The 18502-nt window shown below is 42.5% G+C and overlaps 1 protein-coding gene across 3 annotated transcripts in view; it reads left to right on the top strand.

The window, feature by feature from the left end:
• The window catches only part of LOC125454750 (spermatogenesis-associated protein 7-like), a 159201-nt gene that overhangs the window by 77322 nt on the left and 63377 nt on the right, over window positions 1-18502 (top strand). For 2 of the 3 annotated variants that reach the window (XM_048535902.2, XM_059648576.1), the window contains 4 exons: window positions 5116-5182; window positions 7460-7539; window positions 13826-13903; window positions 16128-16185. In XM_048535902.2, coding sequence (XP_048391859.1) covers window positions 5116-5182; window positions 7460-7539; window positions 13826-13903; window positions 16128-16185 — 283 coding nt within the window. The remainder of the gene's footprint in view (window positions 1-5115; window positions 5183-7459; window positions 7540-13825; window positions 13904-16127; window positions 16186-18502) is intronic. The other variant, XM_048535903.2, reaches the window with a different exon arrangement.

Here is an 18502-nt window from a genome sequence, read left to right as displayed (position 1 = left end):
GATATTCCCTTCTAGCAAGTTTGGGTTGGAATGACAGACTAAAGTGAGAGGGTACAATATAAGTAAATGGGGAGGCAGGCAGGTAATGGTGAGAATAACTATGCCCGCAGCTCAGAAGAAATTGGTTCTTAAACTGACTTGATGTGGTTCAAAACATGGAATTTGTTAGTCTGTCTTTTCAGGAAAGAATGTGAAACAACTGTTTTCTATATGTTGCATTTTAACGAATGCAAAATTTGATCCAATCGCAACATTTTGTGACATTGTAACAATTAAACTACTTTAAAATGCTTTATACTCCAGAGTATTTCTGGTGCTGTTTTCACATTTTCTCAGAAATATGCCTCAGGGAAAATTCCTTTTGATCACAGTCAGGTTATCTCATTGAAACTTACAAAATACTTAAAGGGATAGAAAAGGCAGATGCAAGTATGATGTTTCACGTGTTCTGAGAGTCTAGAACCAATAGACGCAGTTTAAAAATAAGGGCAATGCCACTTAGGTCCAAGATAAGGAGAAAAACATTTATTCAGAGGGTTGTGAACTTTTAGCATACTCTAGCACAGAGGACTGTGGAAGCTCAGTCCTTGATGATGTTTAAAGTAAAAATTGAATGATTTCTGATTACCAACAGTGTACCAGGTCATGGGGGTAAGGCATTGAAGTGTTCAATCCACCATGACTGTACAAAATAGTAGGGCAGGCTCAATGGACTGAGTAGCCCCATCTTATTCCAATGTTCCCAAATAGTGTAGCAATAATCCATGTTCCACAACTGTACTGCACTTCTAAAATTTCAAAAAGTCTGTCTATCACAGCCATCGTTTCCTAATCTATCCTCCCTGTAAGGCATCACTCTGTCATGGCTTACATTCTCCAGTGCTCTCTGAAATATTCTAACCGAAGTTTTCAGTAATTCTCTATTCTGTCTAATTTAGCGCCTGCTGCTAGGAGATTGCACTGAGCTTTTTAATCACTTGAAACAAAAACAAAAATACTGAAAACACCCAGAACATCAGGAGCAGAGATGAGAAGCCAAGAAAGGCCAATTCTTAGAGAGTTTGTGACAATGTCAGCCGTGGATAGGCCATCACTGTTTATCGAGCATTGATTGACCATGAGCAGGGTCAACAAAGTGATATGCAAGGTCTTTCTCACTTCTTTCTACTTGGCTGGCTTTGAGGGTGGCCTTCCTTTTTGATATCCCCAGTACCTGCCCTGGGAACCCCATTATCACATTGTCAAGTTTATGTTCACTTTGTCTTGTAAGCTTCTTATGAAAATAGAAACTTTCAGACACTGGAAATAACTAAATATATTGGACCACATTTTTGTGGTGCACGTAATAGTGTATCCACTAACATTCACTGTTATAAATGAGTAAATCGGGCAGCAACAGAAAGCTTTTAAGTATGTGCAGTTAAATCAAAAAGCAGGAAGTTGCTACCCGAGTTACTTTGCTCTTGAACATACTTTGTTGCACCAATACGTTAGTGAGAAAATTGGTATGCACAAATATGTAACACCGTTAAGTTACCCACCAGATATCCATTCAAATATGAACCTGTTTGTAACGTTGTCTTTATGCCTCTTTTATCTTTCTTGCACTTGCATATTTCTTCCTGTCTCTTTAATTTTGTTTTATCTATATGATTTTAGATTTTATTTAACCTAACACTTCTTGCTTTCGACTCTTTAGCCAGATCTTTAGGTCTACATTCATGTCAAAATGGATTGTGGCTGTCAAAAATGTTAGGCAACATCCAATTGCAGAGTTCCCACCCCTTTCCCAGAGTGCCTGATTTTTACGATGTCAGGATAAGACTGTGGATAGTGAGCCCACACTCAGCAATCCCACCTTAGACTATTGCAGAAATGGGCTTTTCTGATATACCACTATTCTTTTCGTATCAAAACCATTCTGATAGGAGACATGGTTCCTGGCAACTTACCATCTCAGTAGTGAAACCATGAAACAATCATTGATTGTCACAGAGACCCAGACTGGTTCAATATTTTCCTTTAGGGAGGGATATCTGCCATCCTTGCCTGATCTGGTCAACATGTGACTGCAGACCACAGCAATGTGACTGACTCTTAACTGCCCTCTGAAATGAGCTAGCCAGGCACTCAGTCAACAGGAAATTATAAATGGTCATCAAATTCTGGCCTTGTTAGCGATGCCTACATCCTATGAAAGAATACATTTTAGAAGTTATATTTCCCATGCTCTTTCCACGTGCCTTCCATTATTCCACACCTCTTTAATGCTTCCTTCATCCCAATTTCCATTCACTGTACATGTACTATGTACAAAACCTATAAACTACATAACAATGATGAAAATTTTTCACAATGCTGGTAAAAAGAAAACCCATTCAAAAATCTCTTGAAACAAAAACTGCTGCTGTTTCACCCTTATAAGAATGGTAATCATTCTATCAATAACAGAAGCATTACCCCCACTTCATACCTTTTATTCCTGTCCAAATAAACATAGATAATGAAAAATCACATCCCAGAAACAATACACTACAATAACTTCATAAAGTTATCAATCTCGCAGAACTTTAACCTATGAAAAAAGACCCCTGCAGAGCTGATTCCATTGGAGTGCAACCAAATATTTATAATGAAGCCATCTGGAGAAACAAATGTCTGACCATCTGCTTCTGTTTGTACAGTTCCCCAATAACCTCATTGTGAATGTCACTCTCCCATGCAACCCGTGTAACCCTTGAAGTTTACTTATTTCAAGTGCACATCCAATTTGTTTTCGAAATCATTGATCATCCATCACCTTTGTGGCAGTGAACTTCTGGCCATTACCAGTCACTGCATGAAGTGCTCTCCCTCATATTCTCTCTGCATCCCTTGCACAAGACTTTCTGCGTAATTTAGTCCTTGTATCATTTGCTAGTGGAAATAGGTCTTTTCTTATCCAAATCTGTGCTGACTAACTGCAATTAATTCGAAGTTCTTCAAATTTTATTCCCTGATTGATTTTTACTAAAATCTCACACACCATGTTAAACTATTTTGCCTGTAGTTACGAGGACTGCCCCATGCCTATTCTTGTATAAGGATGTCACATTTGCCAAGCCTCTGGTCCCTCTTTCATATCAAGAGAAGATTAAAAGATCATGGCAAGCCTTCCACTATCAGCACTCACACTTCCCTCAGCAACCAGGGGTGCAAGTCATCAGGATTTATCTATTCTAAGCACTTGCTTTTAAAATACCTCCTCTCAAACATTTTACCCAATCCATTGCCTCTACTATTTCCACATCCATGATATTTTGTTGGATTTCCCTTCGTAAGTAAACACTAAAAAAAGTATTCTTGCCTTATCATGGGTCTCCAAGCACATATCACCCTCTTTTTTTTCCAAGAGAAGAGCCGCTGTATCACGTACAACCCATTTGCTATTTACATGCCAGTAGGAGACTTTTGACTCCTTTTATTTATTGACTGTCATATATTCTCATATTCTGTCTATATGTTGACCATACCAGACCTACCTCTCCACCACCTCTCTCGATCCCTCGGCTGTAACTAAGATGTATGTCTGCTTCTCCAAGTTCTAGTATTGCATGGAGAAACTGTTTCCTCCAATAAATTATTGGAAAAATCAAAGCTATTATCTTCCAACTACTAGAAACTCCATTGTCAAGCCCCCAGTTCTGTTCCTTTAACTGAAAGCTGTTTGATGTGGAACGAGGTTTTTTGCATCTGTCCTTATTCATGCTTTTGTTGCCTGTAGACAAGCATCCCATGTTGTACACTTTCTGAACCTCAGGTTATCCAAGATATTGTTGCCATATCCAAACACACACCAAATTAATTCCTCCATCACTCTGGTATTCGCTGACCTACATTGACTCCCTTCCTACCTCTATGCTCTTTCTCATCACTACACACTCTGCAATATCTGTGTTCCATTCATTCTGACCTTTTAAACATTCCCAATTTTACAGCAGCTGCTGAAATTATAGACTCAGGAATTCTCGTTTAAAACATCTGGATGGGCTACCTTTCTTTCCTCTTGAAGATATTGATCAAGCTTTTCATCCTCTGTCTGAATAGCTTCTTGTGTGACTTAGCATCAAATATTGTTTGATAATGCTCCTTTGAACCATCTTGAGACAGTTTGCTATGTTAAAGGTAATATGTAAATGCATATTATTGTGGTTATAGTCAAACCCAGTGCCAAGAGCTAAAGTAACAATGGGGTTAATAGGTAACAGAGTTCAACATTGTGAAAGTGGATCGATTTAGGAGAGGAAAATGAGTAAAATCCAGATATAGTTCCAGAAGTGTAGCATGAGACAGACTTTACAAATGGGTGGAATACAGTGAGATTCTGGGAATATAGCCATGTAACTGTTACTATTAGAGGGTGAAGAGTGTGCATATGCTTGTTACTAGAAATCTTCCTCCAGCTTACAGCTTTATCAGCCCAGGCAATGGCAGGAATGCTGCAATTTAGGACTAATTTGCAAATGTGTAGCCAGCTAGTGAAACAAAACATTGCAAGTGCTGAAAATCTAAGATAGAAACTGGAAGTTCTGGAAAAAACTCAGCAGACCTGGCAGCATCTTTGGAGAGAGTAAAGGGGCTAATGTTTCAAGTCTGACAAACTCATCTTCTGAACTTTCTGCAAATATTTTGAGTAATATGATTGGTTTGCTTTACCATTACTAATAAAACTAATAGTAAGAGAAATAATCACACTATTCTGCCAGTGTAGCAGTAAATTGATGGTTATTGAAAAACAGATTTAGCTGCAGAGACTTTTATTTTAGATATACAGAGATCTTTGATCCAATTTAGCCAGACTACCAAATGAGCAGCAAGGTATCTCGCAGAATGTTTGACATCTTGCAGGGGAGATATGCAGGGAGTCTCATAAATGTTGTGGTATATCTAACCTTTATGCAACTTACCATGTCCTAGAATTTCTGACCAGATCAGCGCCAGGGAAGACTAGTGGCCAACAACTACATGTGTATTGTGCAGTATTCCATCAAAACTTTGGCCCTTGTGCTTAATTTTCAGAACAAGTGTCTTTTTAAAATTAAATCTGTACATTTTATTCATATTTCTTTTCCTCAGCTTTACAGAAAAGTCTTCTGTCCCATTTTATCTGGAGACAAACTGTCCAATATGGTATCAATCACAGGTAATGACATTTTGCTTGGTACAAAAGGTTGCGTATATTAAACAGCATAATCGATAAATAGTCATGATTAATAAATTATGTCTCAGAATATACTTATGTACACATATGAGAAAAAGACCAACTGAGATCAGAAGCTTTACTGAAAACTAAGCGGCGCATGATCATTCAGCATAAATAATCTGCATTCCCAAAGGCCATGTTGATTGTCTTTTTTCCTGAAATTATGATGTTTGCTATGTTAAATTGCTACTCCTGATTTGTTTGGTTCATTCACATTGCATACCTACACGGAGTGTGATAGACACATTTGTACATCGACTTAAAATCAAATAAGGTAAAGAAATTACAATGGGTTGGAAAATAGACAATGTAAAATGTACTATTAGCATACAAATTAAAATGTTGGAACTTATGTTATTTTAGAAACAGTGAGGGAATAAGATGCAGTAAATTGTGCCTCAAAAAAGTCAGTTCAGACTCCTGTGGTGTATGACTTTCAACCATGCTGTATTATTGTACGATCCTGTAATCATGAAATTGGACAGTGCAAGAAAATATGAATGGGAATTGTGGTGCAGATTTACTGTGTACCTATTGCATTTGATATAGACAATATGCAAACATAATTATTTAATGATTAATACACAAGCCAGCACTAAGTGTACTTTTCAGTGGGCAGGTGACTCAAAAATTGCCCAAGACTAGCATAGTTCAAGCCTTTTAAAGGGAAGACATGGCATGGGAACAGAGGATGCTGGAACTTGTTGTACAACTGAACCTGACTTTAAAAAGTCACAAAAATGACAAGACATTTCACAGAAGAGGCTCCAAGCTTTTATAAATCTGCTTTGGAAGCCTTGGTGCCAGATTTTGTTTTTATTCATTTGTGGGATGTATTTATTGCCCATCCCTAATTGCCCAGAGGGCATTTGGAGTCATAGAGTCATACAGCATGGAAACAGACCCTTTGACCCAATTTGCCCATGCCGACCAAGATTCCCAATCTAAACTAGTCTCACTTGCCTGCATTTCGCCCATGTTCCTGTAAACCATTTATGTACCTGTCCAAATGTCTTTTAAATGTTGTAGCTGTACCTGCTTCTACCACTTCTTCTGGCAGTTCATTCCACATATGAACCACCCTATATATAAGGAAGTTGCTGCTCAGGTCCTTTTAAAATCTTGCTCCTCTCACCTTAAAAAATGCTCCATAGTTTTGTACTCCCCACCATAGAGAAAAGACATTTGCTCACCTCACCTATGCCCCTCACGATTTTATAAACTTTAGAATGTCACCCTTCACCTCATACGCTCCAGTGAAAAAATCCCAGCTTACCCAGCCTCTCCTTATAACTCTAACCCTTAAGTCCAGGCAACATTCTGGCAAATCCTTTATGCATCCTCTCCAATTTAATAATCCCTTCTCAGCGTGACGTAACCAGTACTGCACACAGTATTCCAAATGTGGCCTCACCAACATCCTGTACAGCCTCAACATGACATCTCAACTCCTGTAATGAATGGTCTGAGCAATGAAGGAAACATGCTAAATGTCTTCTTAAACTCCCTTGCATTATTGTGACAGAACTTTCAAAGAACTATGTACATAAACCCCTTGGCCTCTCTATTTGACATCACTACCAAATGTAGGAATGAAGCCTAAAGTATATTTTAATTTTGTGGTGCGTTCCCTCAGTTAGATTCTAATTGTAACATATATAAGAACAATGCTTACATTTTTTCTAAGCTATTGTCTGGTTATAACTGCTGACTGTGACAGTACCTTTGTTTTATGGTCTTGGAAGTGAGAGCTTGACATTCGTAAGCCTGCATTAATTTGTAGATTTCTCATGTGTGCATGGAGTTTGAAATGAAATAGACAGATTGCTACCTGGCCAGGGTTGACAATGTTCAAATGATACGTTTCCTCCCAATGCTGCTATCCTATTTATCCAAATCCTCAGATATAGTTTTGAATGAATTAGTGTTAAGTAAATGTTTTAAATTAAGTTTCAGGTTACAATGATTTGTTAGAATGCCATAGACTTCATACAATGAACTAATATAATTCTGCAGCAGGTTACTATATATACAACTGCCTATTTGCTATCGTATGATAGTTCAGCACATAAATTCTCCACAGACTAAGGTAGACTCCTCTCAATCTTTTTGACTGTTCCTAGCATAGTCTCCTTGCAAACTGCTAACTCAATTTTCACCAGTGAAAAACTGCTGTGTTTGTAAAGCGAATTAGACATATTTGTGCTCCTTTTGCAGGAAATGCAGAAGTTGAATACTAGAGGTTTGTCTGGAAAAGGACACAGTTCCACTACAGTGAAATCAAAGCTGATGGCATGGTAATGCATGATTCATCTATCTGGACAGCATTAAATATTTATCGTATGAATCAAAGCAAATTTCAATTTCACTTTCTTGTCCTACAAATATTACAAATACTTTGATTATGGTAAAGCATATGTTACTATGTGAAATTTGTAATTCTGTTTAATGAATAACCTACAACTACTGATTTTTCTATTGGGCATACCCTGAAGAGGGCTCAGGGGAAGAAGGCACTTGTCAGGTAGGCACAGATTTCTAGTGTTAGACTTTTAGTCCATTTAAAATAATAGATTGTAAAATCGGATTCTGTAGCCTCATGAATGTCTCACCAATATGCCATATGAGAATCATGAAAGGCGCCGACCTAAGGAATCAGCATCTATATTTTTGCGTTGCTTGGTTGCAAAGATCAATAAAACCATCACAGGCTAGATTTGTTTTCATGAAAATTTATCACCAGACATTCACCAGAACTTACCTTTAACTCAACAGAGATTCCAACTTGACTCACTTTTCTATATAATCTTCCTGATAATATTTTCCTGACTTCAATATTGAAGCCACTTCTGGAACACAAGGAAAATCTAATGTGCTTGATGTTTACATCATAGTGTTGTGCCTTTTTAAGGAAATGCAAAAGTGGCTAGTAAACCCAGTTGGTTGAGAATAGTGTCGCATCTCATGAATTGTTTTGAGGTATTCCCCCAAAGTCACCTGAGATCAATATTTCTAAATATGGATGTGTGTATTTTTTATCCTTCTAATGTGAGAGAATCCCTTTTTAAATACCCCAGTGGCAAGCTTCTTGCACACAAAGGAAAGGCTAGTTTCTTCTAAAGTTCTTTCCCAGTAGGTGACTAGAGATGCTGATATTTTTACAAAATAAAGTATAGGAGATCGTCTCGTTCCGTTGTTGGTAGGCTATTACGGAGAACCAGACATGTTCCTGGGAACTGGGTTCATGGCAGATGGGTGATTTTGAATTTGATACAAATGTGGAATTAAGAGACTAGTGATGACCATGAAACTGGTGTTGATTGCCAGCGGGAAAAAATCATCTGGTTCACTACTGAGATATCAAGGTGTAGAGCTGGATGAACACAGCAGGCCAAGTGGCGCCAGAGAAACAGGAAGGCTGACATTTCGGGCCTCGATCCTTCTTCAAAAATGAGGGAGGGAAAGGGGATTCTGAAATAAATAGGGAGGGAGGGGAGGGAGATGGTAAATGCATAGAGGAGAAGATAGGTGGAGAGGAGACAGACAGGTCAAAGAGGCAGAGGTGGAGCCAGTAAAGGTGAGTGTAGGTGGGGAGGTAGGGAGGGGATAAGTCAGTCCAGGGAGGACAGACAAGTCAAGGGGGCGGGATGAGGCTAGCAGGTAGGAGATGGTGGTGGGGTTTGAGGTGGGAGGAGGGGATGGGTTGGAGGAAGGACAGGTTAGGGAGGCGCGTCAAGCAGCGCTGGTTTTGGGATGCGGTCAGGGAAGGGGAGATTTCAAAGCTTGTGAAGTCTACATTGGTACTATTGGGCTGCTGTTCCTGTAACCTTTGGGTGGCATCATTGTGGCACTGCAGGACGCCCAGGATGGACATGTCGTCTAAGGAATGGGAGGGAGAGTTGAAATAGTTCGCAACTGGGTGGTGCAGTAGTTTCATGCGAACCCAACATTTGTGTTCCGCAAAGTGGTCCCCAAGCCTCCGCTTGGTTTCCCCGATGTAGAGGAGGCCACATCTGGAACAGCGGACACGGTGTACCACATTAGCGGATGTGCAGATGAAAATCTGCTTGATGTGGTAGGTCTTCTTGGGGCCTGGGATAGGGGTGATGGAGGAGGTGTGAGGGCAGGTGTAGCACTTCCTGCGGTTGCAGGGAAAGGTGCCAGGTGTGGTAGGGTTGGAGGGCAGTGTGGAGCTTTTTCAGGAGTCATGGAGAGAGTGGTCCCTTCGGAAAGCAGATAAAGGTGGGGAGGGAAAGATGTCTTTGGTGGTGGGGTCATATTGGAGATGACAGAAGTGTCAGAGGATGGTGCGTTAGATCCGGAAGTTGGTGGGGTGGTATGTGAGGATGAGGGGGATTCTGTTTTCGTTCTTGTTGCGGTGAGGGGATGTGAGAGATGAGTTGTGGGATATACAGGAGACACAGTCGAGGGTGTTCTCGACCACTGAGGTAGGAAGGTTGCACTCCGTGAAAAACAAGGACATCTGAGATGTTTGGGAGTGGATTGCCTCATCCTGGGAGCACATGTGGCGGAGGCAAAGGAATTGGGAATTTTTGCAGGACAGTGGTTGGGAAGAGGTGTATTCCAGGTAGCTGTGGAAGTCAGTGGGCTTGAAATGGATATCGGTTTCTAGTTGGTTGCCGGAGATGGAAACAGAGAGGTAGGCAGGAGAGAGAGGTATCAGAGATGGTCCAGGTGAACTTAAGGCTGGGGTGGAAGGTGTTGGTAAAGTGTATGAACTGTTCGAGCTCCTCGTGGGAGCACGAGGCGGTGCCGATACAGTCATTGATATAACAAAGGAAGAGGTGGGGTTTAGGGCCAGTGTAGCTACGGAAGAGGGATTGTTCCATGTAATCTACAAAGAGGCAGCTCCCACGAGGAGCTCAGACAGTTTATCCACATCACCAACATCTTCCACCCCAACCTTAAGTTCACCTGGACCATCTCTGATACCTCTCTCCCCTTTCTGGACCTCTGTTTCCATCTCTGGCAATCACCTGGAAACCAATATCCATTTCAAGCCTACCAACTCCCACAGCTACCTAGCATGGGCCTCCTCCCAACCACCTTCATGCAAAAATGTCATCCCCTATTCCCAATTCTTTTGCCTCCACTGCATCTGCTCCTAAGATGAGGCATTCCACTCCCAAACATCATAGATGTCCTCGTTTTTCAAGGACCCCGACGTGCTCACTCAGTGCTCGAGAATGCCCTCGACCGTATCTCTTGCATTTTCCACAACTCATCCCTCACAACCCCTCCATGCTACAACTAAAAGAGAATCCCCCTCGCCTTCACATACCACCCCACCAACCTCCGGATCCAATGCATCATCCTCCGACACTTCTGCCATCTGTAATCTGACCCCACCACCAAAGACATTTTTCCCTCCCCATCCTTATCTACTTTCTGGAGGGACCACTATCTCCATGACTCCGTTGTCCGCTCCACACTCCCCTCCAATCCCACCACCCCCGGCACCTTTCCCTGCAACCACACGAAGTGCTACACCTGCCCCTACACCTCCCCCCTCACCCCCATACCAGGCCCCAAGAAGACTTTCCACATCAAGCAGATGTTCACCTGCACATATGCTAATATGGTATACTGTATCTGCTGTTTCAGATGTGGCCTCCTCTACATCGGGGAAACCAAGCAGAGGCTTGGGGACCACTTTGCGGAACACCTACGCTCACTTCACGTGAAGGAACTGCACGTCCCAGTCGCGAACCATTTCAACTCCCCCTCCCATTCCTTAGATGACATGTCCATCCCGGGCCTCCTGCAGTGCCACAGCGATGCCACCCGAAGGTTGCAGGAACAGCACCTCATATTTTGCTTGGGAACCTGCAGCCCAATGGTATCAATGTGGACTTCACAAGTTTCAAAATCTCCCCTCCCCCTACTGCATCCTAGAAGCAGCCCAGCTCATCCCCGCCTCCCTAACCTGTCCTTCCTCCCACCCATCCCATCCTTCCACTCAAACCCCACCACTATCTCCTACCTACTAGCCTCATCCGGCCCCCTTGACCTGTCCGTCCTCCCTGGACTGACTTATCCCCTCCCCATCTACACTCACCTTTACTGGCTCCACCCCTGTCCCTTTAACATGCCTGTTTTCTCTCCACCTATCTTCTCCTTTATCCATCTTCTATCTGTCTCCCCTTCTCTCCCTAGTTATTTCAGAATCCTCTTCCCTGCCTCCATTTTTGAGGAAGTGTCTAGGCCCGAAATGTCAGCTTTCCTGCTCCTCTGATGCTGCTTGGCCTGCTGTGTTCATCCAGCTCTACATCTTGTTATCTCAGATTCCCTAGCATCTGTAGTTCCTACTATCTCTGGTTCACTACTGATCTAGGAAACTGCCATCCTGGTGTACATGTGACTCCATGCCCACAGCAACATGGATAATTCTTAACTGTCATATGAAATGGTCTAGCACGCCACTCAGTCATATCAATCATTACAAAATCTCAACTAAGAAATGAAACTGGATAGATCACTTCGGCAGCAGAAGCAGCAATGGTAAAAACAGCCCAAAAGATCCTGCATTTCCAACCCCACTAATCTGCCATGAGTAAGAGTAAGGTAAGAGTGACTACGGCACAATCCTTCTAGAGGCAAAGACTTGCTTTCACATTGAGTGTATCTTGCATCGTGTTGTGTGACACTATCACTGTGTTAAATGAGGCATCAACCTGGTGAAACTACCAAACAAGACGACTTGCATGCTCAGCAGCATAAGCAACAAATGGTATGTAGAACTAAATGATTCCACAACCAACAGATCATATTAACATTCTGCAGTCCTGCCGCATTCTATTGTGAATGGTAGTGGACAATTAAACAACTCACTGGAGAAGAAGACTCCCCAAGAATCCCCATCCTCAATAATGGGTGAGTGCAGCACATCACTGCAAAAGGTAAGGCTGAAACATTCACAAAATCTTCGGTCGGAAGTGCTGAGTGGATGACCCATTTTGACCTCCTCTGGAGAACCCCAGCATCACAGATGCTGGACTTCAGCCAATTCAGTTCAACCCATGCGATAACAAGAAATGGTTGGAGGCACTGGATACTCCGAAGGGCAAGGGTTCTGACAATATTCTAGCAACAGTGCTGAAGACATGTGCTCCAGAACTTGCCTTACCCCAAGACGAGATCTTGTGGTACAGCTACAACACATCTACCCAGCAATGTGGAAAATTGCCCAGCTATGCCCTGTACGCAGAAAACAAGACAAATTGAACACAACCAATTACCACCCCATCAATCTACTGTCAATCATCAGTAAAGTGACGGGAAGGTGTCATCAGTGGTGCTACTCAGCAGCACCTGCTCAGCAATAATCTGCTCACTGATGCCCAGTTTGTCTTCACCAGGGACATTCAGTTTTTGACTTCATTGCAGCCTTGGTTCAAACATGGACAAAATTACTGAATTCCAGAGGTGAGATGACATCAAGACTACATTTGACTAAGCGTGCCATCAAGGAACCCTAGCAATATTGGAATTGGGTGAAATCTCTCCATTGGCTAGAGTCCTACCTGACACAAAGGAAGATGGTTATGTTGCTGTAAATCAGTCAGCTCATCTCCTGAACATTTATGCAGGTGTTCTTCAGGTAGCCTCCTAAATTCAACTGTCCTCAGCTACTTCATCAATGACCTTATGTCCATCATAAGGTCAGAGGTAGGGATGCTCACCAATAACTGCACAATATGCAACACAATTCATGAATCCTCAGTTACTGAAGCCGTCCATGGCCAGATGAAGCAAGACCTGGACAATATTGAGGCTTAGGCTGAAGATGGCAAGTAAAATGCATACCACACAAATGCCAGGCAATGACCATGGCAACTAATGGGCAATCCAACCATTGCTTGGTGTTGTTTGATAGTATTGTTATCACTGAATTCCCTACTGTCAATGCTCTGGGGTAACTATTGTCAAGAAACTAAATGGATGAGTAACATAAATAGAGTAGCAGCAAAAACAGGGTAGAGACAGACTCTCCAAAGCCTGTCAACTATCTACAAGGCACAAGTCAGGAATGTGGTGCAGGACTTTCCACTTGCCTGAATCAATGCAGCTCCAACAACACTCAAGAAACTTGACACCATCTAGGACAAAGCAGCCGATTTGATTGGCACCACATCCACAATCATCCAGTCCCTCCCTTACAGAAACTCAGTAGTAGCGGTGAGTACTATCTCAAGGATTAACCGTAGAAATTCACTGAACATCCTTCGACAGCTCCTTGAAAACCCATGATCACTACCAACTAGAAAGACAAGTGCAGCAGCTCCTCTCCAAGCCATTTACCACCCTGATTTGGAAATATATTGCCATTCCTTCCCTGTCATTGGGTTATAATCCTAGAGGTCCCTCATAAGGGCACTGTGGATCTTCCTACAGATCATGGTCTACAGCAATGGAAGGAAACTGCTCACTATCGCCTTCGCAAAGGCAGCTGGGGATAAGCAAAAAATGCTCGTCCAGCCAGAAATGTCCTCATTTCATGAGTGAATAAATCAAACATCAAACAGAATGATAATACTGCTGTTTTATGTCATGCTTTTCCAGGGAAGATGAAATGAAATATTTACAGTTTCTCAAAGATGTAACAGATGATATATTGCTCAGAGGTTACCATTCTAACAGGTAAATTAGAGAAATAGAACATTTCCCCAAACTGTCGTATTTTACAAGTATATTTATTTACTGTAAGTTATTTTTGTGGTGATAATTTTCATGTTGAAGCTACAGGGTCTCACACACTAGAACAAATATGGCAATTTTGGGTGCATGGAGAAGTAATTGATCATGATAAATAGATGAAATTCTTTATTTATCTACATCTGTGTGCAGAGCAACCAGCAATCTATAGGCGGGAACATTTATGAAACATTCTATTCCTAGAAATGCTTGGCAGCAACATTCAATTCTGCCCAGAAATAAGAGTGGAACCAGTTCCAGGTTTTCAATAGGTTATTCAGGACAGTTTGAGCATCAGAAGAGCAGTTCAAAGGGGATAGGCAGTGAATGTGTTAGGTAGACAGAAGTAAACTCCATGTTTAGGGGTGCTGCAGAACTGTGCAGAATTTGTGAAAGCTTAGGACTCAGCTTGAGTATCAAGAGAAGTTGGATATTTCTGTGCTATTAGAATGAATTTGGGAAAAAGTTCTAGAAATTAGGAAGCAGCTCATTGTTGGAATTGGCTCTGAAAAGAGGTCCTAAGGAGATCAGAAAGTATGAGGTCCCTGGCTCTGTGTTGGAGAAGCCGTGAGGGACTCAGAGGAAGCCTGTGAACATTAAAACTGCATTGTATAGTCGAGAGCGTGCTGGTTGAAAAGCTGACCAATAGTTTTTGCTTGATGCAACTGAACAGGATTCAAGTGTGGGGAAAGAAACATGGACTTGATCAGCTGGGTGAAGCTTTCTATGGATAAGCAGCTCCAGTAATGTTTGTGAACGAGTGCTGGGGGGTGCACTTTCAGAATCCAGAGAGCCTCGAATCAGAAAAGGAAAGTGATCAATCAGACAAGAAAGAATCGTTGAGGCAATCAATGACAGAATGCTTGTTGAGAGAGTTTCAAGACCAGATTAGCAGAAGTGAAGAATTGTAATTCTTTGTGAAATTTAATATTTATTGACCCCCTGTGGTATTAGCATCTGGGGAGAATTGCTGGGAATTCCGTTGGATCTATTTTGATTGCATTTGTTATTTGATGTGGGCTGTCATCTGTTTGATTAGCTTGTTTACTCATATTTGCCACATGTAAATGCTGGTTGATAGAAATAAGTTGAAAATGTATTGTAGATTGTCTTCCTGTTCTAAAATTGTTTAGGAAAGTTGATGTTTGTTCAACGCTATGATGTATCTTGTGGCTTTATTCTCTTAACAAGATCCCTGGATCTCACACATTGCCTGTTTTACAGTTAAAAATTTCTGGCCCCATGCCAGATCATAACATAAATCAGACCATCTGATGCGGGATTATAACAGGCCATAATTTTCACATTGAAGGTCTTAACCATCAAGAACAAAAATGACAATCTGGTTGCATAGAGCACATACATTTGTATCCAACATCTTTAAATTTCCAATGGGCAGCTCCTGGTGAGGTACCTTGCTGCTATGAGAGAAAATAATGATGTGTTTCCACAATCCTGCCTATCATTGTTGAACAGTGCATTTGAATGTGTGGTAATATTAATTTAGGATGGTGAAGCTGTCTGGGTGATATTATATTGACAAGCCTACTCAATTTTTTCTTTCTGTTCATTTACTTCCTTGTATGGGGCTATGAATTGCGGTTTCAAGTACGGACTAACCTGTCCAGCACTTCACCAAGTGACCATATTTTATGAGTAAGCCTGGATGTTCAGGGTTGGTACGTGTACAATGGAGGGGCATCATTGTTTTCAACAGATATGTTTACATTTTATTAGAGTAAAAGGATATCTTTTGACTGAAGTTGTGTCTGTAACTCTGAAGTAGCCACAAATCTAATGCCCTTATGAGTATCATTATAACCAAGCACAATCCAATCATCATCAAATGCATACTTGGCTATACAGTAGTCAAGAATAGAAACTATAGCCAAGTCCAATTGTAGTACACCTTCTAATACCCCAATTAAGATTGGCTAACTTAGTGTAGACTAGAGATTGAAGTTGGAATGTACCTTTTCTCTGTGATTCAATGCAATACAAAGCTTCGGATTTGCCTACTGAACTCTGGGAGAGTTGTAAATACATAACTTTAACCGCCTTCTCAACTTTGTATAAACAAAATTATTTAAATATTTTGATGCATAAATATTGTCATCCTATGTAAAAGAAAACAAATTCATTCTGCTTAATTTATTTTTATCTTTTATAGGATCCTGGAAAACATTTTCCAAATACATATTGAAAGGAGCAAATACCATCTTAATGAGGTAAACTACGGTTCATGTTTGATGATCCATGCAGTGATTATTGTATGAACAGTGACATAAGCATATAAGGCAACTATCAGAGCTTGATACTAATGGCCAGAAGTTTTGATTTTATTCCCACGTTTAAGTGTTAGCTGACAAAAAAATAGCTTTCTGCTGTTACCCAGCAATTCTTCTCAGATTGTTCCAGGATTCTCTTCTACACAAATGCATAAATCCAGCATCAGGGGAGAATTTTCTTGTGATCCGAGAAAAAAAACTATAGTGATAGTCTGCAAGTATAAGAATATACGGCCTTAAAAACAACCAGTTTATAACAGTTACATAAGAAAATGTAAAGCCAACTTTGTATTGCAGAAAATAGATTTACTGTTAGCTAAATGTGTGCTTAACTATTCACAACTTGGTTTTTAAAGAAGTTTCAAAATTATTGGTAGGATGAATATCCAACAGCTTCTTTATTTTATTTTTTGTCTGACTAATGTTGGCATCCAGATCTAAGAAAGTTTCTCTTTTATAACTAGCAGCTAGGCCCAACTCCCACTGCTTAGAGATAATGGGAACTGCAGATGCTGGAGAATTCCAAGATAATAAAATGTGAGGCTGGATGAACACAGCAGGCCAAGCAGCATCTCAGGAGCACAAAAGCTGACGTTTCGGGCCTAGACCCTTCATCAGAGAGGGGGATGGGGAGAGGGAACTGGAATAAATAGGGAGAGAGGGGGAGGCGGACCGAAGATGGAGAGTAAAGAAGATAGGTGGAGAGAGTATAGGTGGGGAGATAGGGAGGGGATAGGTCAGTCCAGGGAAGACGGACAGGTCAAGGAGGTGGGATGAGGTTAGTAGGTAGATGGGGGTGCGGCTTGGGGTGGGAGGAAGGGATGGGTGAGAGGAAGAACCGGTTAAGGAGGCAGAGACAGGTTGGACTGGTTTTGGGATGCAGTGGGTGGGGGGGGAAGAGCTGGGCTGGTTGTGTGGTGCAGTGGGGGGAGGGGACGAACTGGGCTGGTTTAGGGATGCAGTAGGGGAAGGGGAGATTTTGAAACTGGTGAAGTCCACATTGATACCATTAGGCTGCAGGGTTCCCAGGCGGAATATGAGTTGCTGTTCCTGCAACCTTCGGATGGCATCATTGTGGCAGTGCAGGAGGCCCATGATGGACATGTCATCAAGAGAATGGGAGGGGGAGTGGAAATGGTTTGCGACTGGGAGGTGCAGTTGTTTGTTGCGGACTGAGCGGAGGTGTTCTGCAAAGCGGTCCCCAAGCCTCCGCTTGGTTTCCCCAATGTAGAGGAAGTCGCACCGGGTACAGTGGATGCAGTATACCACATTGGCAGATGTGCAGGTGAACCTCTGCTTAATGTGGAATGTCATCTTGGGGCCTGGGATAGAGGTGAGGGAGGAGGTGTGGGGACAAGTGTAGCATTTCCTGCGGTTGCAGGGTAAGGTGCCGGGTGTGGTGGGGTTGGAGGGCAGTGTGGAGCGAACAAGGGAGTCATGGAGAGAGTGGTCTCTCCGGAAAGCAGACAGGGGTGGGGATGGAAAAATGTCTTGGGTGGTGGGGTCGGATTGTAAATGGCGGAAGTGTCGGAGGATGATGCGTTGTATCCGGAGGTTGGTAGGGTGGTGTGTGAGAACGAGAGGGATCCTCTTAGGGCGGTTGTGGCGGGGGCGGTGTGTGAGGGATGTGTTGCGGGAAATACGGGAGACGCGGTCATGGGTGTTCTCGATCACTGTGGGGGGAAAGTTGCGGTCCTTGAAGAACTTGGACATCTGGGACTTGGACATCCCACAGCTACCTAGAATACACCTCCTCCCACCCACCCTCCTGCAAAAATTCCATCCCCTATTCCCAATTCCTCCGCCTCCGCCGCATCTGCTCCCACGATAAGACATTCCACTCCCGCACATCCCAGATGTCCAAGTTCTTTAAGGACTGCAACTTTCCCCCCACAGTGATTGAGAACGCCCTTGACCGCGTCTCCCGTATTTCCCGCAACACATCCCTCACACCCCGCCCCCGCCACAACCGCCCTAAGAGGATCCCCCTCGTTCTCACACACCACCCTACCAACCTCCGGATACAACGCATCATCCTCCGACACTTTCGCCATTTACAATCCGACCCCACCACCCAAGACATTTTTCCATCCCCACCCCTGTCTGCTTTCCGGAGAGACTACTCTCTCCGTGACTCCCTTGTTCGCTCCACACTGCCCTCCAACCCCACCACACCCGGCACCTTCCCCTGCAACCGCAGGAAATGCTACACTTGTCCCCACACCTCCTCCCTCACCTCTATCCCAGGCCACAAGAT

Source organism: Stegostoma tigrinum, chromosome 9, assembly GCF_030684315.1.
Source record: "Stegostoma tigrinum isolate sSteTig4 chromosome 9, sSteTig4.hap1, whole genome shotgun sequence".
In the NCBI taxonomy this organism is placed as follows: Eukaryota; Metazoa; Chordata; class Chondrichthyes; order Orectolobiformes; family Stegostomatidae; genus Stegostoma; species Stegostoma tigrinum.
Note: the sequence above shows the minus strand (reverse complement) of the source record. Positions and strands in the feature narration are given on the sequence as shown.